This window comes from Portunus trituberculatus, chromosome 47 (genome assembly GCF_017591435.1).
Source record: "Portunus trituberculatus isolate SZX2019 chromosome 47, ASM1759143v1, whole genome shotgun sequence".
Taxonomy (NCBI): Eukaryota; Metazoa; Arthropoda; class Malacostraca; order Decapoda; family Portunidae; genus Portunus; species Portunus trituberculatus.
This window is the reverse complement of record NC_059301.1, coordinates 21,679,754-21,704,599: the sequence shown is the minus strand read 5'-3', so window position 1 is coordinate 21,704,599 and position 24,846 is coordinate 21,679,754. Positions and strand designations below refer to the sequence as shown.

General features: G+C 35.9%; 2 protein-coding genes and 1 non-coding gene across 4 annotated transcripts; 1 reads left to right on the top strand and 2 right to left on the bottom strand.

Annotated features, from left to right (window-relative positions):
- Positions 1-4,144: 4,144 nt before the first annotated feature.
- Positions 4,145-13,987, bottom strand: LOC123520607 (DNA polymerase nu-like). Of its 2 annotated transcripts, XM_045283047.1 has the most exons (13): positions 13,904-13,987; positions 13,655-13,770; positions 13,070-13,220; positions 12,143-12,207; positions 11,800-11,973; positions 11,322-11,452; positions 11,032-11,129; positions 10,394-10,571; positions 10,017-10,171; positions 9,646-9,816; positions 8,866-9,012; positions 6,324-6,455; positions 4,145-4,330 (listed from the first exon to the last, which is right to left on the bottom strand). In XM_045283047.1, exons 2-12 carry the CDS (start codon positions 13,754-13,756, stop codon positions 6,325-6,327), a joined length of 1,503 nt encoding a protein of 500 aa, XP_045138982.1. In that variant the 5' UTR covers positions 13,757-13,770; positions 13,904-13,987; the 3' UTR covers positions 4,145-4,330; position 6,324. The 2 variants fall into 2 exon arrangements, with proteins under 2 accessions (XP_045138982.1, XP_045138981.1); XM_045283046.1 differs by lacking the exon at positions 4,145-4,330 and having other exon boundaries at positions 4,902-6,455.
- An 824-nt stretch (positions 13,988-14,811) lies between these two features.
- On the top strand, positions 14,812-14,913 carry LOC123498271. Its single transcript, XR_006672666.1, has one exon. It is a non-coding gene; the product is annotated as a U6 spliceosomal RNA (small nuclear RNA).
- A 2,766-nt stretch (positions 14,914-17,679) lies between these two features.
- Positions 17,680-23,971, bottom strand: LOC123498168. The gene is made up of 6 exons (XM_045245335.1): positions 23,786-23,971; positions 22,750-22,781; positions 19,832-22,277; positions 19,053-19,153; positions 18,304-18,440; positions 17,680-17,927 (listed from the first exon to the last, which is right to left on the bottom strand). The coding sequence occupies exons 1-6, from the start codon at positions 23,918-23,920 to the stop codon at positions 17,680-17,682; spliced, it is 3,099 nt and encodes a 1,032-aa protein (XP_045101270.1). The 5' UTR covers positions 23,921-23,971.
- Positions 23,972-24,846: the final 875 nt, after the last annotated feature.

Below are 24,846 nucleotides of genomic sequence, written 5' to 3'. Positions count from 1 at the left end.
AAAGACTTAGGAGTAACGTGCAAAACACTCTGTCACCGGAGAAACACATTAACAAGATATTTTGGAAAACATATAACATGCTTCAAAATATTGGCCTTGCATTCCACTACCTAGATGAAGGAATGATGAAGAAGATATTATGCACCTTAATAAGACCCCAGTTAGAATATGCAGCTTGTGTCTGGTCACCACATATGAAGAAAAATGTGAAGAAGGTGGAAAGGGTACAGAGGCTGGCAACAAGGATGGTACCAGGACTCAGGAGTTAGACTATGAGGAAAGACTGAGGAAGCTGGGGCTGACCACATTAGAAGAGAGAAGAACAAGAGGAGACATGATAACTATGTATAAATTGGTGAACAAGATTGACATACTGGACAGAGAGTTGATAAAGGTGACCACAAGTAATCATCTCCGAGGACATGGAAAAAAAGCTAATAAAAGACATCTGTCTAAATGACGTGAGAAAGTACAGTTTCCCGCATCGTAGTATTGATAAGTGGAATAAACTGAGCAGTGATGTCGTTGACGCAGTGTGTGTCAATCAGATGAAAGAGAGATATGACAGGAGTGGCCAAGGAGGCAGGACACAGAGAGCTTAGCTCGGGCCCTGTAATACACAAATAGGTAAATACTTCACCCTACTGTCTATCTCTCTCTTCCACTTCCTTATATCCCAGTCTGGGCCCTCTCCATTTCCAACAATCATGCTGCAGTCACTCTCAACATGCTTCCCCCTCAACTCGCTGGAACACCCAACTAGTTTCCAGACCACTCTTCACTACCATCCTGACACACTTCTTCCCCCACCTGCTATTCCTAACATTCCATAGAAACACCTTCCTAACTATTCTTGCATCATTCATTCGTTCTAGGCTAGCCTTGAATCTCAGTGTCGCCTTCACATGCCTCTCTCTGAAGGTACTCTATCCCATGTCTCCCTTTTAATGCCTCTATTGCTGCATACCCTGGTGCATTTAGAGCCATTCTTGCTACTCTGTTCTGTCCTATTTCTAGCTTCTCTAATTCACTTTCATTCCACATCATCACATCCATACCATACATGATGCTTGGAACAGCCACGCTCTTCCAAACTTCTCGCAGCACATCATACTTGCTGGCTCTCATCCTTGCTGCACTTCCTAGTCGACCCACCCACTGGTTCACCAAACTCATCTTTTCATTCTTTGCTTTCACACAGCCATATGGACTCATCCACATCCCCAGATACTTGTATTCCTCAGCCTGTTGCACCTCATTTTCTCCCAGTCTCCACACCAAGTTTCTTTCATCATCTGACCTATTCACAACCATCACCTTGCTCTTCTCACTGCTGAATCTCACCCCAAAGTCTCTTCCATAGCCATCTACAACATCCAGGAGATTTTGGAGCTCCTCTGCTGATTCACTCATGACTACCACATCATCTGCATACAATAGCACACATACCCTATCATTCCCCACCTTTACTCCTGCATTCATCCTTCTCATTCTGGCAGCCAGTTCCTCTGTATATAAACTGAAGAGGGTTGGTGACAAAATACAACCCTGCCTGACTCCTCTCTCACTCTTTACCCAGTCTGTTTCTATATCTCCTAGTCTATATTTAGCTCTTGTGTCCACATACATACTTTGCACTATACTAACTATCTTTGAACTCAGTCCAATCTTTTCTAAGACTCTGCCTAACATTCTTCTATTCACCCTGTCATATGCTTTCTCTATATCCAGAAAACCCAAGTATAATTTACTACCCTCCTTCCTTTTCCTCTCAATCAGCTCATTCACCACAAACATGTTGTCTTCAGCTCTCCTATCCACAAGGAAACCATTCTGTTCTTCACCCAGCACTCCAGTTTGTTCAATCCATTTACACAATCTCTCATTCAGCACACCACTGAACACTTTACCCACTGTATTCACTAATGCAATGGTCCTGTAGTTTTTCAACTCATCTTTACTCTTGTATCCTCCCTTGTGTAACAGAGTCACCCTACATTCATTCCACACTCTTGGCACTCTCTCTTCCTCCCACACCTGGTTAAAGAGCTCAGTCATCCTATCAATCAGAACTTCTCCATTTTTGTACATCTCATATGGTATCTCATCCGGCCCTGCTGCCTTACCATTCTTTTGCCTTTTCACACATTTCTCCACTTCCTCTCTGCTTCATTCAATTCATCCGCGTCCTTTCTCTCCAGTGTCACACACCCTTCTTTCACATCAAATACCTCACCAACACCTCCAATCTCTTCCCAGAACTCTTTGATCACCTTTCTCATCTCTTCCTTATCTGTCACCACTGTCCCATTCACCTTGAGGCTCTTCACATTTTCACAGTCAGACATCCCCTCACCCCTCAGGAATCTATACCATTCTTTGCCACCTTCCACGCCTTTCTCTCTGAGGGACTGAATCACACTTCTCTGACACCTACCCTTGGCATTCATTATCTTTCACTTTGTCACTCGCTGCTGCCTCACATATGCTGTCCATGCATTCTGGTAATCACTTTCTGCCTCTTCACTCTCATGCCTCCTCTTTCTCAGCTGTCTACACACCCTATTTAATCTCTTTCTCTCTCTCCTGGCATCTCTAACCTTATCGTTCCACCACTGCTTACATTTATGCTTTCTGGCACTCGTTCTCACATACCCTATCTGGCTGGCAGCTGCGTTCCTCACATTCTCAACAAATCTATCATTCAATTCACCCACAGGAAGAAGTTAGGCTGTAACATCTATATAATAGTGTTAGAAACAATGGTACTTTACCTTTTCTTGATGTACTTTTAATTCGTGTAAATAATAAGCTTCACACCACTGTATATCGAAAACCTACTTTTACTGGTTTAGGAATAAATTTTCTCTCTTTCGTGCTGCAGCTTTTCAAGATTAATTTGATTAAAACACTATTATATAGATGCTACAGCCTAACCTCTTCCTGGGAATTGTTTGACAAAGAGATTAAGTTCCTTACTACCTTCTTTTTAAATAATGGCTTTCCCCGTAGTATTATTAACTCTACTATTTCAAAATTCCTTGACAATAAATTCACTAACACTCCTGAATCTTCTACAGTCCCAGAGAAAACAAGAAAATACATTTTGTTACCGTTTTACAGTCACCTCAATTATTCAATAAGGAAAACCCTTAATAGCTCCTTAAAATCATATTATCCTAACACTAAAATTTTCTTTATTTTTACTAATAGTCATACTATTGGCTCTTTTTTCAAATTTAAAGATTATGTTCCTACAAACCTTACCTCTAATGTTATATATGAATTTTGTTGTTCGTGCTGTAAAGTGCATACATAGGTGAGACTTGTAGAAATCTAACACACAGAATAGCCGAGCACAAAGGTTTTTCTGTCAGAACCAATAAACCTCTATCTAACCCTTCTTTTTCTGCAATTAGAGCACATTCACAAGATAGTGATCACCCCTTTGGTATTAATGACTTCAAAATTATCCAAAGATGCCAATATAATACTGATATCAAACTTCTTGAAGCACTTTATATTAAACACTTACAACCTGAACTCAATAATCAGCTGTCTTCAACTAGGCTTCGCACTCTTCAATAGAAACCTCGAACTTTTGCTTCACCTCTCTTCACTACCTTACCTCTCATCTTGATACCACCCCTCTGACCAGTTCCTTCCTGTACTATGTATAGCACACTTCAAGGTTTGTCTCCTGTGTACGTTTTTTTCTCTTTGTGCAATTTTTCTTTTTGACGTTGTGTTCTGATCTTTATTCATTTTTTTGTTTTTTACTTTGTATTTTAACTCATTGCAATTTTATTAATTTCTTTGCTTTATTAGGTTGTATTTTAACTCAATGTCCAAACAATGTCTTTTTAGACTTTATACAATTCTTTTTTTAGACTTTATACTTGATATGTTAACTATTTTAGGCCCTGAAGATGCCTTCTGTCTGTGAGGCAAAACGTTGGAAAATGGAAAATAAAGCAGGAGATATGAAGACTTTCATGTGATATCCCTGCATTTTTAGTATATATATATATATATATATATATATATATATATATATATATATATATATATATATATATATATATATATATATACACTGATATTTTCAAGAAAATACTTTTTTTTTATTTTATTATTTTTTCTTTTTACATCCGGTTTCCCAATTACATTAGGGCTAGGGTGGTGCCTCCTGAGAGAGGAATCAGGTGAACTTTGGTTTTGGCATTTGGAACCGTTACCCCGAGTGGATGCCCTTCCTAACCTCGGACCATGGCTTGAGAACCCTGGGGTCCCCAAAGTATGCGCGGTCCCCCTGCACCACGGCGGCCCCCTTTCAAGAAAATACCGGTATATCAGTATTATTTTTTGTATCAAACTGAAATATATTGCTATGTTTCAGAATACCGTTAACATTGATACCGACTTTTTTGTCAATACCATACATCCCTACTCAGCATCATCATCTAACCGTCATTCATGTCTGCTTCCCAAGAACCTAACAGCAGACTTCTGATATTGATGCAGCTTCACTTCATTTCATGGAATGCTGTTGTACAATAGCACCACAGAGCACCTCCAGCTTTTCTTATGGTAGTCATATATTACATGGTTGGTAGTAGTGATCCAAAGCTTAAACTAAATTATCAGAATCGTGAGATCTACTTAGCCTGAGGACCAAGTGACTTAAAGACCATAATAATATGACTAAGAGATCCAGTTAGATATTGCTGTTACCACTGTTATCTTCCTACAAAACATTTTATGTAAAGTTGCTGCATACAGCTACCAAGTTGATAGTAAAATGGGAAGGGCATACAGCTTTCAATATGTTGTGAATGAATTTAATAAATGTTCAAATTGCAGGTTACTTAAACTTTTACAGGATGAAAAGTGAAATAAAGTTTCTATTTTCATTTATTATTATTAAGAAGTTTCCTCAAGTTTGTGATAAAGCTGCAGACTATAGCAACTCACCACCTCACAAAATGATAGCTGGAAAATATATTTTGACAACTATGGCCATAACAAATAACTATAGTCAATAAATACTATTTGTGTGATTACCTCTATGTATATGTTCTACATAATCGTCATATTGAAACTAATGCTTCTGCAGAGAGAGAGAAAAAAAATGCAGTCAATAGCTATGAAGTATTGTTGTGTAATAAGGCAATTAAAGTAATGTTGACTAAGTTAAAACATGGAAATGAAATGTGGAAAGGTCAATACCTAGAATAGTATTGATAAGATTAACATGAACATCAATAAAAGAAGAAACACAATAAATATGAATGGACTAAGAAAAATGGATAAGAAATTGGATAAAAAGGCTAAAAGCAGGAAATCAAATAATATATAACTGAGGGGCCCATAAATGGAAGTATGAAACTAGAAATTGCAGCTTGGTAACATCAACAAGAACTACTACTGTGCTGCAATCATTGAAACAATTCAAAGAAAATATTTGTTCAACAAAATATTGTAGCTGATGACAAAGAATGTATTTTTGTAGGTAAAAATACTGAAAAAAAGTTACTATAAAAGGATTTCTTATTTTAAGCATTATAAAAAAAAATTCAGTTGATCACTGGCAAAATTAGCTATAATTACCTATCATTCACACAGTGAAGGATACTGAAGGAATTATCATAACTTCTTGTAGAATAAAACCCTAAGCAATCAGTTGCTGTGTGCTTTGTCACAGTGATAACAGTTTTCTGTACAAAAATATGAGATGTGACATCATGGCTATTGACAGAATTTAAATTGCAGATCATACTTGATGTAATTTAAGTGTTTTAGCATGAATCAAGCAAACTAATGGTAAACCAATTTCTTATTGGACCATTAGTTAAAGGAGGCTATTTAAAACACAATACCTGACATTTGATTAAATTCTGCATGAACTAGGCCTATAGTGACATCATGAGCTCCAAACTCAAACGGTCTATGACTGTCTGTGACAGTTATAGACCAGCACTCTTTACTCTCTATGATATGCATGTAAATATAAACTACAGAGGCCAACTTTGAGCAGTTTGTGTATAATATGCCAGCCCGATAACAATGATTAGTAAATAGCTATTGTGAACTAAAGTCTCAATTAATCTGCTAAGGGGAATAAAAATACAAATATATCCATAAATAAATATTTGAGAAAAATAATCATAGAGATGCTGTCATTATCAAAATCAATGAAGTAAAATTCAAGAGCAAACTTATTTCTCGAAATAGGTCTACTGAAATTTCCCTCATCTCAAATACAAAAGAAAAATCCTCTTTCATGAAAGGCAATATGATGAAGGTACTTCAGGGTGACTCACTTCAGCTGCAATTAAGGGGTTGCATATCAGCCCAGTTGGTACCTGTGCTTACTGTAACAGGTAATGGAACTGTCAGGTGGACAAGTGATCCACATAGTTGCTGTGTGTCCTCCATGATGCGCCCAATCATATCTGAGAGAGAGAGAGAGAGAGAGAGAGAGAGAGAGAGAGAGAGAGAGAGAGAGAGAGAGAGAGAGAGAGAACATACTATAAAAGAAGTGAGACTTAATTTTTCATCCATTCATCTTCTGCAATAAGAGCTCTGATAAAAATAAAACTTCTTACTTTGCAATAACACAGAATGTTTGTCAACATCCCATGTGGTGTGTCGTTGTCATCAATGAAATCTGTGTTATACTTGTCTTTGTGATCATGATAATGGGCTAATCTGCAACATCATTATCATTATACATACTGCAGTGGAGACTCACTACTTGAATTTATTAGTTCCAAATGGATATTCGAATACCAAAAAAATTCAATTATCGATATCTATAAATCAGGTAATTCATTCTAATTTTAGCAAAACGTCAACTTTATAAAAATTTCAATGTATTTCTTTTTATAATTTAGATTTGTACATACCATAAGTGAAAGCTGGTGATGGATAACATAGAAAAGGAGGGGAAAAGGGTGGGGAGGAGGAGGGAGGTCGTCAGAGGACAAGTCACCATCCATGAAAACGTCTGATGTGATTCCTGTGAACCCACTAGTGGAGGGATGTGGTTCACTAAAACTTTCACTTTCACTAGATTCCTTATTTTCACCACTAATAAGCCTCTTTGGTGCCACTGTAAGTTTCTAAATGAAAACTACTGACGGAACACAGATGAATGTTGTTTTTCTTAAGACTGCGGCACGACTAGGGATGCACACCGGTATCTAGTACAGTAAGTCTTCATTATACGGTACTTCTTTATCTGGTAAATTCACAGTTATGGTATTTGGAAATTACTATCCTCAATTCTATAAACGGTAACAAAATTTCACAGATACGGTACCCGTGCATGTCATGCTGTTTTTCTTTTCGTGTTATTGCATCCAAACAATGAGCATTTGTTCAGCATGTTTAGTTGTTTACAGCACTGTGGAGAGTTTGATGAATGCTCCAACTAGCCCAGTGTCCACAAGCCATATGTGATTCAGTGAGCACTGAGCTGGGGTGAAGCGGTAAGTGTGACGTGGATGACGTCACAACAACAATCAGTCTCTTCTCGTGTTTCCCATTGAACACAAGTAAAAGCCTTACGTGTGTTTTTTGTGGATATTATCATGACGCATAGTGACGCACCTACAATGGCCCCAAAACGTTCTGCAGACATAATGGAGTCGACAAGGCAAAGCGAAAGAGAAGTAGTCTGCACACTCAGCGGAAGATGAGTAAGGGTTGAAATCCCTACTGTCCCTTAGCCTCGGGAGGGAAATCATCTGATAGAATACATGGTGAGTGAAAGGTAAATAAAAACATTTTCTGTTTATTTCTTTTGCGCAGTACTTTAAGTTTTTTTTTTTTTATATATGACTATTTTATTGTATTTTCATTTCTGTAGGGGTGACTTTTGACGTGCTCGAACGCATTCCCTATTATTACATGTTATAATGGGTTTGGTATACGGTAATTTTGATTTGCAGTAAGGTTTTCAGGAACGCATATGTACTGTATAACGAGGACTTACTATATACCGGAATACCAGTATTTTGCTTTGGTGTTACCAGTAATACAGTATCAGAACAGGACAATGGCGGCAGCAGGGAGGGAGAGGCCAGAGCTTTGTTTACAACCATGAGTGTGGCCGTTCGATAACCGGATATTTTCACCACTAATAAGCCTTTGGTGTTAATGTATGTTTATAAATGAAAAACTACAATACATAAGAATGTTATTCTAAAGATTAGCAGAGGGGATAAGGGAGAGGCCAGGGAGCCTTTGTCTACAACCACGTGCGTGGACGTTTAACAATCAATTACTTTTTTAATATTTAATCAAACTTTTGCGTTTGAGTATTGAAAACTTCAACTATTAAAACGTTCAAGTATCGAGTCTCCACTGTACATCCAAACCTTGAACATCAGATTTTGAGTCAAAGTTAAAACTTGAACAATGAAAACCTTAAACATCATATGGTATGCCCACAGCAATGAAACAATGAGCTGGGTGAGATGTTATGTATGAACGGTGCTTGCACTTCAAGAAGAGAACATCACTGAAATTATATGAATTTTAATTTGTAGAGTCAACTCCCTCTTGAAAAATTAATAAGGAGATAAAGAGAAAAATGAATAAATGAAATACAACAAATAAATAAATGAAAAACAATAATGATTAAATAAATAGCAAATATTAAAAGCAAATAAAAAATAAAAAACAATGTGCATAAAATGGAATTAATCAACTACCTAAGTAATTTGATTAATCAAACAAATAAATAAATTGCAACTGAAATTTTATGTTAAACTACTGCAGTGAATATGAGATAAGCTTCCAGATTGCAATAATGTAGCCAATAAGAACACAACTTTTCTCATGACACACAGGACTCACCACAAAAATTCTGAGTGTGGTCAGTGTGCACTTCCCACACTAGCTCATCATGAATGTGCATCAAGAGTTTAGCATCTATGTCTGGCCAGCGAGCCAGTGCTGCCTCTGTCTGAACCATAGCTGCCTTACTAAGATCTGCTGCAGATCCTGAAAATGAGAGGATAATGGAATTTTGTTGATTTCATCATGTCTGCTATTTCATGTCAAGATGTGTGATGAGGAAAGGAGCTGAAAACTAACAGTCATGATTTATTGGCTTTTAGAGAAACAGATAAAGCAATGACTAAATATGAATACTGCAAAAAAGGTATCTATGGGAAAACACAGTGATTAGATGTAGACAGCATGAAATTAATAATGAAAGAAGATTTTATGGGGAGTATGCTGTGCTGTAAGCAGCTAAAATTTGCAATATAGGAGCAGAAAAAAACAAACAAGTGAATGCAGTGAAAATATATCTAAGGAACAATTGTTAAAAAAAAAAAAAAAATACAAATCAAGTGAAAAATAAAAAAAATGAGAAAGATAGCTAATGATGAAAGAGTGTCAGCTGATTACTGACTAAGCAGTGTTACGACAATCAGATATGTGAAAATGATAAAAGAGGAGTCAATGCTGTAGAAGAAAACTGAATCACAATGCTGTGATCAATAAGTACCCATTTCATAGATTTCATTGAAGAGATTGTGTAGTGTGACTATAACTTTCCTGTCCTACTCAGTATAAAGATTTGCTAAGAAAATGATGGCAATAACAAATTTAAATTTAGTGTTCACATACCCTGTATGATGAAATTTACAGCCTGCCTTTCTGCCTGAGACTGAACTGCTGTATCATGGGAGGTGATGTTCGGAAAGAAGCGACGTCGCCTGAATATGGTAGTAAGGAAGCCTTGTTGCCGACACACTTTTATCACAGACTTTATGTATGCCGGAATGCTGGGGAAACGTTCTGCAGTACCAGAGCATGTTGAGTGTGATATGATGTAGCCTACACATGTCTGTGTTTTCTGTATCACTACAGGATGTTTCATTAATTTTAGAAAACTTGTGAATTATGAAAGATAGTCATTGAGTATTATTTGCATTACGTATATCATCCAAACTTGAAGGTGTGTACTGCATAAAAACTAAGTGGCACAAAGATCTTACTTGTAAAAGAGGAAATAATATCACTGGCTTCTGCTGATGTGATATGCAGGACTTCTGACAGCTTCTCTCTCCCAGCTCCATACATAACACCATATACCACTCGTTTAGTTTGCTCCCGCTCATAGCTGGTCACATCACTTGCCGCCTTGTCAAGCCTGTGCCATCACCAACAAAACCATCATCATCTCAAACAAACTTATCCACATACTAAAAAACAGGTGCCTAATTAGTCCCTTTTACTCCTTAAAAAATTATGTCAAAGATCACTGTTGCTCAAGGATGGTCTCTAAATTCACTTGCTTTGTCTGTCTTGAATCAGTCCCTGAGTATAACAAGTTTTAGAAATGGCATCTTTTTTTATTAATTTTGCATCTCACCATGAAGCTGTGAGTTGCTTGAAGATATCTGTGTTATTGGGCTGCCTGAATCCTGCCAATAACTCGGCATCCTGTGAGAGATGAGCAAGCACTCTTAATTCAGTCTGTTGGAAGTCAGCTGACACCAACAAATGTCCTTCCCGACTGCAGAAGCATTTCCGTGCCCTTACAACCATTTCTGAGGAAGTCCAGTCATCACATCTGTTATTATGTGTGTAGTATTTACACTATATTTCAGAGAATTTTGCAGAAGCATCACATACAAAGTTTTGGTTTAATAATTCAGATTCTTCTATCAATCTATTTTACTCTATTTTAATATTTAAAGTGGATGGTTTTGAAACTGTATGGATTAAGTGATTCGCTGAGAGAAGGTATAAAAAGTCTTGATAAGAATATGCTAAAGTTTGGGGTAATGTGAGTAAATGGGTTCGAATGGACAATTTGAACCTAACCACGTTGCTTGAAAAACTGCTATCTGTGATAATGTCCAATCTATGTAAAGCATGATGCCTGCCTTTCAAAACAATGCAATAATGGTTCCTTTTCCAAAAACATACCTTGTTCAAGTGTCAGCTACCACAAACTACATCTTCCTTTATATAAAGAAAGAAAAGTATGACATTATTATGACTCACCACTGCCATCAACTTCTACTGTGACAGGTTGCTTGGGTATATTTTGCAGGTTGGGGTGGTGGCACTGGATGCGTCCTGTGGAGGCCGCCGTCTGCTCCCTGCCATAAGAGTATCTTAATTTGTTTACTGAGATAACCATAGGTTCATTTAAAAAAAAAATTTTCTTAGGACATATTTTAATATGTCTTTGGTACTTGAAGTAGAGTAATGGTGGCCTTGACACTATTCACTGCAGCAAGTCTAATTATTATCAATGAAAACTTAAATTTGCAATCAATTTATTCATTTACCAGGCAGCCCGTACACAAGAACCATGTAGACAGGCAAGAATCCCATCCACATAAGTTGTCTTGAGTTTATTGAGAAGGCGGTGTTGAAGCACGAGACCAGGCAATGGGTGGAGATCTTTTAAGCGGCCAAGCTGTGATGACATGGGATACTTATCATGAAGATAATGAAATATGATGTGGAAGACACCTTATTGTGAAGATCAAATACATTACCTTATATGCTGTTTTGTTGAAGATATGTAGAAGGGAGAGATGATAAATGAGGTAATTTAGTAATATCTAAGACCAATAAACAATTCAAACAGAGGAGACAATCATTGTTTTATATTTCTAGCAATTAAGTGGCTACAATTACCTAGGATTTTCTTATCTTAGATATATATTTGTAGAGCTAAACTCCATTTAGAACAAGAAAACCATGATTTTCCTTTCAGTTATTTTATGGTTCAAACACATGTCATAAAAAGATGCCACTCACAGCTGCCTCACAAGTGCTTTTTTGTCCCTTGGTAGTGCGAGGGATAGCTATTCCTGTCTTGAGGTCTAGCTTCAGCTCTTGGTAGAGCACAGAACGTAACTGGACATGAGAAGCAACATTAAACACTGAGCCAGAAACCTGGTGACATCGTTGCTCTACTTCCTCAATCTTGAGCTGAGTGGGTGAAAAAGAGATTATTGGTAACCTTTTTTTTTACATGTTTCTGATAAACAACAGAAAAAATAATACATACAAATAATGATGACAATGTAAGAAGACTATGTACAATCTCTATGCCATAGTAATATAGTACTCATGTACAAGACACCAACACAGTCCTAACCATGAGCTTCTGTCCTGTTTGCTTGAGGATGGCCCTGTCCACCCTGATGTCCCTCAGCTCCATGACTGTAAGGACAGTAAATAGATGAAATAAGGAAAGATGTTAAGTATGTAGGTAACAATTTTTTGTTATTATTAAGCATACTTTTTTATATAATAACTTTTCCTTAACCCTGTTGTCTATGGGATGGGTATATATATATATATATATATATATATATATATATATATATATATATATATATATATATATATATATATATATATATATATATATAACGAGCAGTTAACAGTTAATAAGAGCAGAAGACACCACAGCAGACTGAGCAACAAAGAAAGAACCAATTTCATGAAGAGAACGATAAGAGAACTCCAGCTATGGGTGGAAAAGCTTCAGCAACAACTCAAGGAACTTGATAAGAAATGCAAAATATATATATATATATATATATATATATATATATATATATATATATATATATATATATATATATATATATATATATATATATATATATATATATATATATATATATATATATATATATATATATATATATATATATATATATATATATATATATATATATATATATATATATATATATATATATATATATATATATATATATATATATATATATATATATATATATGAGCTTAGTCTAGAACTTTTTTTTATAACATCTTACATAAGATATTTCAAGCACTAAAGTTCAACAGTATGTGCACAAAGTATGTAGTTATGTACTATTGCACATCATCAGTGCAATCTTAAAATAAAAATATCAAGACATTTTCTGTAGTATTTTACATTCATTAGTGCTTCTACACTTAATTACTGACAGGCTCTTCTCTCATTGCTATAGCTACACTATACAAAGTCTACATTAGTGTCTTAATGGAGCAGAAACTATTTAAACTTGACCAGCTAGAATTGGTGTGATCCTCATCTCAAGGTGCAGGAAGATAGTCCACAGACTGAGTTGAACGAGACGGGTATGGAGAGCAGCACCTACAAGGCTCAGTGCTTCCATATCTTTAAAGATCTCTTCCTCAGGTTGCTGGCCAATCCCTGCCTAATATTAAAGATCAGTCAATGGAAAACACTAGATTTAATAGGGATATCCAGATGGCATTTCTCAAAAGCTCTATTGCTCTGAAGTTTTTGTAATTCTATCATAGAAGATTTTTTCTTACCTACAATTTAATTAAATTTGGTTTATAACTTTAAATAGAGCTAAAGTTCTGAAAGTTTTCACTTGCTTCATAATCTTCAGTTATAAAATATTGTAGAAGTCTTATCTACAATTTGAGTGATTTTTTTTTTTTTTTTTTTTTTTAGTTTCCAAAAACCTCTTTAAATTCATATACATATATCAATTTACACTCTTGTTTTTCTTACATTTAAGTTGCCTTATTTGAGAGAGAGAGAGAGAGAGAGAGAGAGAGAGACTTTTCATTATGCTTTCAAATGACATGCCAAAAGTAGTAGCAGTGCAGGTAAACCTACCTCAGGAAGAGAAACCTTGAGAGCAATTGCAGTCTGCTGGAATGTAATGGGAGGATGATCTGAGTTCATCAACCACCCACCAATCTTGGGATCCAGAATCATCCATGAACTGATAACTGTTAGGGATTCGTATCAGATCAGAGCTACATACCTAAGAGCCAAAATTCATTATTCAGACAAAACAGAGCATATGCAAATATGCCCTGTATATATGACCAAATATACAAAACATTTATCTCAAATACATACCTTCTCTATGATCAATCTCAAGCTTTTCTACCAAGAAGGTGATAGACTCCTGTGCATCAAAACCGATCTTGCATGCCTCACTATTCATGATGCACTTCACCACAGACCTTTTAAATAATTACGTAATCAGTCTTAAAATCACATTCTAGGATGAAGCATTGGGCAATGAAATCTTGTACCTGACCAGAATGCTATTCTTAGTCTTGTCATGAACATGGTGAGGGACAATTCTAACTAAAAATCCAATAAAATACTGGAAAATTATGGGAGAACCCAAGCTTCAGTGTGACAGATACATAACCATGTATGCAGACTGTTACATTGAGGGTTTTTTAATATGATTCCTAATAATTATGTTGTCTGACTCAAATCATGATTATTTATAAAACTGGCTCCAGGTCACTAAGAAAAACAGACAGCATATTTCTTTAAATTCTGCTATAAAGATTAAAAAAGTCTGCAATGCATTTCTTATTGGTAAATAATTATTCAGAGTGAGAATTTAGAATTTTCTATCTTATGATCCATCAAATATAATCTGTCCAAAAATAACGCACATTTCAATAATCTTATATGTACTGTTGACCCATGGTAACTTGGACATATAGGGGGAAAGATTGGTCTGACAAAGGCGAATGTCCAACTTATATGAATCTCCCCCTCCCCACACACACACACACACACACACACACACAAAGCTGAGGAAGGGAAGATGTCTAAGAGATATTAAAAAGTATAGTTTCCTGCAAAGATGTGTTGAGACGTGGAACAGTTTGAATGAAGAAGTAATGTCTGCAACGAGTGTACACAGCTTTAAGGAAAGATTGGATAAGTGTAGATATGGAGACAGGGCCACACGAGAATAAAGCCCAGGCCCTGTAAAACTACAACTAGGTAAATACACACACTTGCTTCGGCGGTACATATACTAAAATTGGAACGATACAGAGAAGATTAGCATGGCCCCTGTGCAAGGATGACACGCAAATTGTGAAGCGTTCCACACACACACACACACACACACACACACACACACACACACACACACACACACACACACACACACACACACACACATAGCAAGGGATAGTAGATGACCCTAAGAATAACGCGGAATTGCTAAATAATAGGTTTCAACAAGTATTTACTAAAGAAACAATGTTTGTAAAGCCTCAGAATGTAGAAGGAAATGGATGACATTAAGATACCTAAAAAGGAGTTATATAAAATGTTGGAGGAACTTAAAGATGATAAAGCGATGGGACCAGATGAAGTTACAGGAAAATTATTGAAGGAATGTAGAGAAGAATTGATTATATTATATTATAAGGTGCTCATTAGAAACAGGGGAAGTACCGGTAGAGTGGAAAAGAGCTGAAGTGGTGCCCATTTATAAGGGAGGCAGTAAGGAAGAGCCTCGTAACTATAGACCTGTGTCTTTAACAGGTGTGGTCGGTAAGATTTGTGAGAGGGTGATAAAGAAATATTGGATACGGTTCCTGGAGGATCATAAGTTATTATCGGATCATCAATTTGGCTTTAGGAAAGGGAGGTCATGTGTCACAAATCTACTGAGCTTTTATTCAAGAGTGGTTGACAAAATACAAGAGAGAGAGGGATGGATGGACTGTGTATATTTGGATTTAAAAAAAGCTTTTGACAAGGTACCTCACATGAGACTGCTATGGAAATTAGAGATTTATGGAGGACTGAAGGAAAAGTGTTAAAGTGGATGGAAAACTACTTGAGATGGAGGGAGATGAGAACGGTAATAAGGGATGCAAAGTCGGACTGGTTGGTGGTGGAGAGTGGAGTCCCACAAGGTTCAGTGCTGGCACCAATACTTTTCCTTGTCTATATTAATGATATGCCAGAGGGAGTAAACAGTTATATTAATTTGTTTGCGGATGATGCAAAGTTGTGTAGGTGTGTGAAGAGTGAAGAAGATTGTGAAATTTTACAGGCAGACCTGGATAAGATTTGGGAGTGGAGCAAGAGGTGGGAGATGGAATTTAATCTGAGCAAAAGTCATGTAATGGAGATGGGGAAGAGTGGAAGACGGCCAAGAGGGTCATATAAGATGGGTGAAGGAGTAGTGTTGAAAAAGGTGGAAAAGGAAAAGGATTTGGGAGTGATAATACAAGACCATGGGCAGTTTGAGGCTCATATTGACAAGATGTTTGGAGAAACGTATAATTTGATTAGAAATATTGGATTAGCCTTTCATTATATGGATAAAGATATGATGAAGAAATTAATTAGTACGGTAATTAGACCAAGATTGGAATATGCTGGAGTGGTTTGGTCCCCTTATAAAAGAAGCATATAAGGAAGTTGGAGAGATTGCAGAGAATGGCAACAAAAATGGTTCCGGAATTGGCAGAAATGACCTATGAGGAGAGATTAAAAGAAATGAATTTGCTTACCTTGGAACAAAGAAGAGAAAGAGGAGATTTAATACAGGTTTATAAACTGTTGAACGGACTGGATGAAGTGGATAATGAGCAAATGATGTTGAGAGAGGGAAATTTAAATAGAACTACGAGATCGCATAGTAAAAAGATAGCCAAAGGAATATGCTTGAAGGATGTGAAGAAATATAGTTTCCCACAAAGATATGTGGAGGTGTGGAATAGTTTGAGTGAGGAGGTGGTGTCAGCGAGGAGTGTGCATAGTTTTAAAGGAAAGTTGGATGTGTGTAGATATGGAGACAGGGCCACACGAGTATGATACCCAGGCCCTGTAAAATTACAACTAGGTGAATACAATTAGGTGAATACACACACACACACACACACATTATAAAATGTTGAACGGTCTGGATGAAGTGGATAATGAGCAAATGATGTTGAGAGAGGAAAATTTAAATAGAACTACGAGATCGCATAGTAAAAAGATAGCCAAGGGAATATGCTTGAAGGATGTGAAGAAATATAGTTTCCCACAAAGATATGTGGAGGTGTGGAATAGTTTGAGTGAGGAGGTGGTGTCAGCGAGGAGTGTGCATAGTTTTAAAGGAAAGTTGGATGTGTGTAGATATGGAGACAGGGCCACACGAGTATGATACCCAGGCCCTGTAAAATTACAACTAGGTGAATACACACACACACACACACAGACCAATTACCTCGCCCGCCCCCAAAAAAAAAAAAAAAAAAAAAAACAGACGGTGCAGGATTTATTTATTTAAATTTTAGGGGGATTTAAAATTTTGGGATTATGTACATTTGTCTCTCTGAAACCTTCAGACCTTAAATTAGCAGATGGTGTAGTTTACTTTTTGATAATTAATTACCCTTTCCACCAGGAAGCAATTTTCAAATGTCTTGTGCAGTAGTGTCATAGCCTGATTCACGCCCTACACAGTGCATGGCAAGGCGTCAGAAATATATTTCTGACGCCTGGCCACGTACAAGTGAACAAGTGAATAATATTATCTAGAGAAGCGAGGATCTGATGCGTTATCATCTTATCATGCTCCAGGAAGTCACTAGTGTATACAAAATCATGTGTGAATATTTAATGCCAATCAGATGAAGACAAATCGCAAAACAAAGATGAAATTATGAAAAATTATTAGAAGCGAATATTTCTAAGTGGTTTTATACACTCAAAAATTTTTCACAAAACTGGTATAATCTCTGATTGACTTTTGTTTGGTATCACTTTAAACTACAACTAAAATGCAATTTTTAATTGAAAGTAGATTTTTTATAATGTCAATAGAAAATGAAATATAGGAAAATGGAAAAAAAAAAATGGGTATGCAGTTCAACTCAGACTCTAGTTCCTGGGTTGGTCAGAGTCTGACTTATCGCAAAATCTGAGTTATTGGGGTCCAAGTTATTGAGGTTCAACAGTAGAACCAAACACATATACCTGATTTTTTCCTTATTAAAATTGATGCCAAGAGAGATCTTGTACACTGCTGAAATTTTTTTGTTGCATAAGCTTTCTATTCTGCCATTACCATCTTCTTGGCAGCAACTCTCACCATGGCACTCAGTCAGCTCTCCACTGTGACCTGGTGATGCACAGTGGACTGATCTTATGACATATGGATGGATGATATTACTGGCTTACAACATATACTTCTGTTGTGGCAAGGCCAAAGAACCTAATTAATTTGGATTTGAATAATATCACATTCAAAAGCAATACAATTATCATATACTAGTATTAAATATCTACCTGTGTAATGATTTGAATGCTTAGCTCACAACCAAGAGGGCCAAGGTTCAAATGCAAAATAAATTGGAGACAATAAAGACACTTTCTCTCATACCGTAGCTCCGATTCACCAAGCACACCATATGTAGGTAAGAGTCAAAAGCAAAAGTGCTAATGTTGCAACCTGGCATCTAAGTAAGAAAACTAAGCTACACAGTTTGAAAGTATACCTGTAGGAAGGAGGTCATGTGGAGGAGCTGAATCTGCAGCCCAAGTAGCTCTTAGGGCAAAACCTGTTACTTGACCACTACCAGGATGCTGCTTCCTGTTCCCGGATATCTTCTCTCGCAACTGAGAAGAATTATCCCTGTCAAAAGTCAGTTACTATATTGACAGTCACAGAAAGATATCTACCATTATAAGCAGTTGTAGCAAGTAGCTTAAAATTTGATGCTGAACTTGATATTAACTTTAAAAAGAGAATTCCACTTTTAGGCAAATCATCACCATTTCTTGTATATATATATATATATATATATATATATATATATATATATATATATATATATATATATATATATATATATATATATATATATATATATATATATAATTACAAAAATAGTTTTCTAGCTAATATACCTATGAAAGTAAATGACACAGTTGAATTCTGTCTGACATTTGTAAATAAATTCATTAAATTCTTCACTTAATGCTTTAAATAGCAACATACATAGTGGAACAATTTTATACAGTTAAGCAAGGGCATGAAATATATAAGAGAAATCAATAACAAAAAAGGCATAGGAAAAAATTAGTATCCCTGCAATATTTCTTATAAGGAAAATTTCATCTAAATCCATGGCCAATTCAGAGTCCATTTTTTTTTTATTTACTTATTTATTTTTCTTAACATCCTTATAGCAATGGGATAAAAAAAAATCACTTATTGGTAGATGCAAGCAAAATGCATATATACCTGTAAAGGAGAGTTATACAGAACTCTTGAGCAGTAGTAAGATATTTTGACACTGCCAGGAGCTGAGCCTCACTCCCAATCAACTGCTGCGCAGGCCCACTCTGTACCAACAACACTGTATAGTATACAACTTTATGTTCATTGAAGATCACCAATACAGACTTCCAGCATGATTACATTAGGGATGAAAGCAGTGTCCTCCTCCTTTACAAAATACAATCCATAATAGAAAATAAGAATTTTCAGAGTTAAAACTTTTAATGGTCTTCTCATGGTCACTTTTACAATTCATCTATCCATACCTGTGAATGAGACTGCCACTTTTACAATTCATCTATCCATATCTGTGAATGAAACTATGTCCCAGCAAGAGAGGAAGACTGAGACAAGGTAAACAAACACACATGAAGACATGACAATGCTGTCAAGATATAAGTAACAGAATAAGAAAATATGAGGTTTATGACACCAGGTAAGCAGAATTTATGCTGATGAAGAGAGAGAGAGAGAGAGAGAGAGAGAGAGAGAGAGAGAGAGAGAGAGAGAGAGAGAGAGAGAATAACTAAAATCATTAGGAACTGAACTTCTATATGCTAACAAAGTAAAGTAGATAAAAAACAGAACTAAAACAAATAAACAATCACTGCTTATAACTATATAAACAGACACATTTGCTTACTGAACTACAAAACAAATAAAAGGACACATCTGATTAATATGCTACCCTACATTGCACTCCCAAATTATTACTATACAAATCATAAAAAAATCAAACTCACCTGTGGTAAATCAACCAATCCCTGTGATGAATCTTTAAGAACAGAATTTTTGTCACTCTTGCTCTTCTTACTTTTATTCTTACAATTGTTTAAGCATCCTTCAGCATCTTTGTTTTTCTTAGCCTGCTGACTTTCTGATGAATTCTTGCTAAAACTATTAGGCTTTCTTTTTCTTGTCTTTTTACTGTCATCCTTTGTCTGGCTAGGAGAGCAACTCTCACTAATACTCTTATTTCTTTTCCTTACAGTCACATGTTCTTGATTTTCTTTCTTTCTTTTGGCTAAGCCTTTTTCTTTCACATGACTGCTTACTTTTCCATCAGCCTCCTTGCTAGTCTGAAAGCTACAGCCCTTTTTTGTTCTGGGGATATCTCCACTCACTGCAGGGCTAACTGACTGGTCTTTATTATATCTGAATTTATCTAACTTTCTAGCATACTTGTTACTCTCTAATTCGTCTCTTGTCTTAGTGAAACTGCACTCATATCTATTTTTTGTCTTTGAATGCATGAACCCAGTAGTATTACACATATCAGGGTTTACTGTGGATAACTCTGATGGATTTAAAGATTCTTGTAATGTCATTCTGGGGTTTGTTGCTTCAGTCGGATTTTTCTCCTTGAGGCATAACTGCCTATCATTCCATTTCCTTTTCATGTTGTCAACAGAAAACTTACACCTTAGTTTACTTATAAATTGTGGCTTGAATTCAGACTTTTTCTCAACTAAATTCAGGCCTACAGCTGGGTATTGTTCTGGCCTCATATCCCCATTTGTTGTGAAGTGTTTGATCTTGTAATCACTCATGTCCCTGGTTCCATCACTGGTATCACTACTGTCAGATGAGTACCCACTTCCAAATCTGAGGATTCTCTTCTTTTGTGTCTCTTTTGGAGTTGATGTAATATTTCTTCTGTCTAGCGGGTAGCCAATAATTGGTGACTCAGAAACAACCTTGTAAGGTGCCCTAAAGGTGGGTTTCTTGGGTGTTATAAATCTATCCTGGATTGTAGTATGTTCTAAATTTCTAATTATCTGTGATCTGGCACATCTGGTCTTGTGTAAAATTTCAGATTTATCAGACACCTTATTATGGATGATATTTTCCTGCTCTTCACCAATAAACTCAGAGTAATGAGTTGCATCACAGGATGTATTGAAAATTACTGCATTTTCATTGATTGTTTGAACATCTTCTGATTCTAGAGTTGTATCTTTGATTTCAGTACAGAGTTTCTCTTTAATATTACATTCTTGGGTCTTATTGTGGACTGTGACATCAGTGTTTTTATACAATACTATATCCACACTTTCATTGCAAGCTTTCTGAAGTTCTAAATTCATGTTTGTATTTTTTTTAGAATGCTCACTCTTATGTTCCATAATGCCATCAGTGTCTGCATTGAACTTATTCATACTTTCCAAGATAAGTGGATGAGCACTTGCATCTGAGTCTGTATGCTTAACAGTAGTGGGTAATTCATCTACCTGCTCTGCATCAATATCCTTTACATGAGAAATACTAGCAGTGAGAATACTGGGCATGTTCATGTTCTCATTCACACTAAAATGATCTAACTCTGTATTTTTTTCAAGGAGTTTTGAATTTTTTCCAACAGCACCATTCAGTAATTTGTAGTTATGCTCATTAATATAACTTCTTTGGTTGTCAGAATATAATGTGACATTAGGAGCAACAAATGTAATTTTATTTTCTTCTAAATCAACCAAATCCTTTTCACCTCCCATCTCCTCCCTATGTACATTGATTTCACCTTCTCCAAGATGTAAATTTTGTTGGTTCTGTAAAATCTGAGGATCTTTCATTATGTTTGTTTCTAAAACAACTTCAGCTGCAACACTGTTTTCCTGATCACTAAATGGAATTATGTTTTTACTTTCATTTGCTGTTTGAGGACATGAAGTTACTTCTGTAAGAATGGTTGCATTGTTGTTTAACTGAGCTGTGGGACCGATGGTGTTTTCTCCTTCACATGGAGGTATATCTAATATAGGTGATAATGATAAATCAAAGAGGTGGGGATCAACTCCATCAAGCTCACTGTAGGCTATCATATTATCAGGATGGACATCAGATACTACTGAAGTAACAACAGAAGAGCCACAAAATTTCACTGACTTAGCTGCAACCTCATTATGTGAATTTTGTACACAGCTGTTTTGAGAAAAAGTAATTCTGTTTAGTACTCTTGGTGCTAGCATCTTGGTGCTCTTACACATATTACTTTGAAGACTAGGCATGCCATTTCTGTTTAGAAACATCTCTCTGTCCTGTAATGTTGTATGATTCTTAGAGACTAAATAGTTTCTCTCTACTTCTCCCCAGTCACCAGAGTCCATGTTAAGAAATGAAGAGAGATCCTGCTGCAGGTCATGGTCAGCACCTCTTCGCTCTCCAGCATTTACCTCTGACCCAAACACTGAGCTGAAGCACAAGGACCAGTCAGCATTTTGGGGATTACAGTTCATAAAGCAAGACCTACCTTCTCATATTCACTGTTATTAATACTACTTCAGATCATATCACAAATTAACTTTGATTCTAAATTATGTACTTCCATTAACCCATTAAAACACATGCACAAAAGAAGATAGAAAGACTTTGCATTACTTTTAGGGTTTGATTTTATGTGAAGTACTTTTTAAAGCATCATATCTTTACTTCTTTATTTTGTATGATAAAAGCATAACCTAAAGATTATATCTATCTATCTATCTATCTATCTATATCTATATCTATATCTATCTATCTATCTATCTATCTATCTATCTATATATATATATATATATATATATATATATATATATATATATATATATATATATATATATATATATATATATATATATTGATTGATTGATTGATTGCCAGAGAGGGAAAAACAAAACATGCTTACTTGTTGAAGTCTGAAATTGTCTTTTCCATTATCTGTTTGAGGAGAGAAAGAAAAGCGTGTAAGTAAAAAAAAATCAATAAATAGATAAAGTGAAATCAAAATAATGATAATTAATAAAAAGAAGTTTAGGATGACTAAGAAAGGATGGAGGTGTAATAGCAAATGTTAAGGTAGCTTTTATGCATTCTAGTACAGCGAGGTACCCACCATAAAACATATATCTAACTTATTGCAAATGCACTACTCAACCAAATAATATCCAGTCTTTTATTACTTTATTTATGATTGCTAACTTTGTATACAACCAGTTTGTCACATGTGTCAATACAAAATGTATAACTTTTTTTTGTGCTCTTAAGGCAGGCAGATTGGACACAGGAACAGGGAGGAAAAAAGTTTGAAAGAAGAGAAGTGGAAGAAGACAGACATCAAGGAGAAATGGAGGATTAAACATGTTAAGAAAAGTCCCTATGCATGATAAAGACTTGGGCCAACAAGCAATCCATGGATGGTTGAAGGTTGAAAAGATAAGAGAAGACTACAGTGGATAAAATGATTATATGAAATAAGTTATGGTACCCTGGAACAGATAAGTATCCACACCATGATACAGTGGAACCATGCACGCTTTGGGGTCTAAGAGGTTCCCAAGCACACAGGTTTGAATCCTGGCCACAGTCCAAGTGTAGGAAGGGCTTCCTTACTTAGGGTAACAGTTCCCTAGCAAGTGGACTTTCAGATAAGAGGTATCCAAAAAGCACCTCCTTTAGCTCATAAAATTCTCGTGAAAAAGCCTACATGGCATAAAAAAATCAAATAAATATGTAAATGAAAATGAATAAATAAAGAAATAAAAATGGAGAGGTTGGAATGGCCACTATCCTACAGCAGATTCAAGAGACAAAACAATGATGATGATGATGATGATGATGATGATGATGATAACACAGAACATCCCTCTAAAAATATAAATGAATATAGTCAGTGTTCACCTTGAAAAATTGCTAAGTGTTCTAGAAAAGTTTGAAAAACTTACCTTAACCACGGGAGCATGAGGCAAGGGACCCAATGACATGCCACAATCACTCAGGTCTCTATCATTCTGGGTCTGGGAAAAGTAAGGTTGTGTGCATCCTGGTTGTGCTTCAGGTTCAGCCTGAAACTGTCTCATGTATACCTCTCTATAGTAGGTGTTAGGATCTGAAAGACGATAATGTCACATGTCTTGATGGCAAACTATATGTTACTTAATCATAATAAATTCACTATTGCTTGCTCTGTCATCTCCATTAAAGCCTTAAAATACTTCACTATTATTGGGTTAACTGTTAAGAAGAATATGGGAAATTTCAATGGAGAGAGAGAGAGAGAGAGAGAGAGAGAGAACATCTGAACTTATAAGAGGAGGTTTTATATCTCTAAATTGTCTTTACATAACACAGCTCCATCAACTATACATTACCATCAGATTCTATTATATTTTAACACTGTTCTTATATTAGTTTATATAGCTATGTGATCCATTAACTTCAAACTTGCATGTGCACTGTGTCTACAAATCTCTAGCTCTGGTAGCTCACACAGGCTATTTTGAGTAACTTAAGCAGGACACAGTCAAATAATAACACTTATAATTTCTACTTAGAGAGGAAAGGAAAGTGACTGATAAATTGATAAAACTCTTGAATTGTAATGCTTTCCGAGCTCACCAAGTATTCCAGGGGGCTGTGGTGGTGGTGGATGTCGTGATGGTTGTGGTGGTGGTGGAGTGGCACTGGTAAGGGAAGCCAGGATGAGCTGACCCAAACTGCTGAGCTCTGGCACAGCATGTGTGGGAGGTGGCTGTCTTGCTGGCGTCAGTATTACAGAGAATTGCCTCTGTCTCTCCATCACCTCAAGTATCTAAGGAACTAAAAAGAATCAAGTACAAATAAATAAATAAATAAATATATCAATAGATAAATAAATAATGATGATGATGATGATGAAAATAATAATAATAATAATAATAATAATAATAATAATAATAATAAATAGATCCATACATAAGTAAACAATTTGTGTATAAATATCAGGACACACCTATATTAGAAAGAT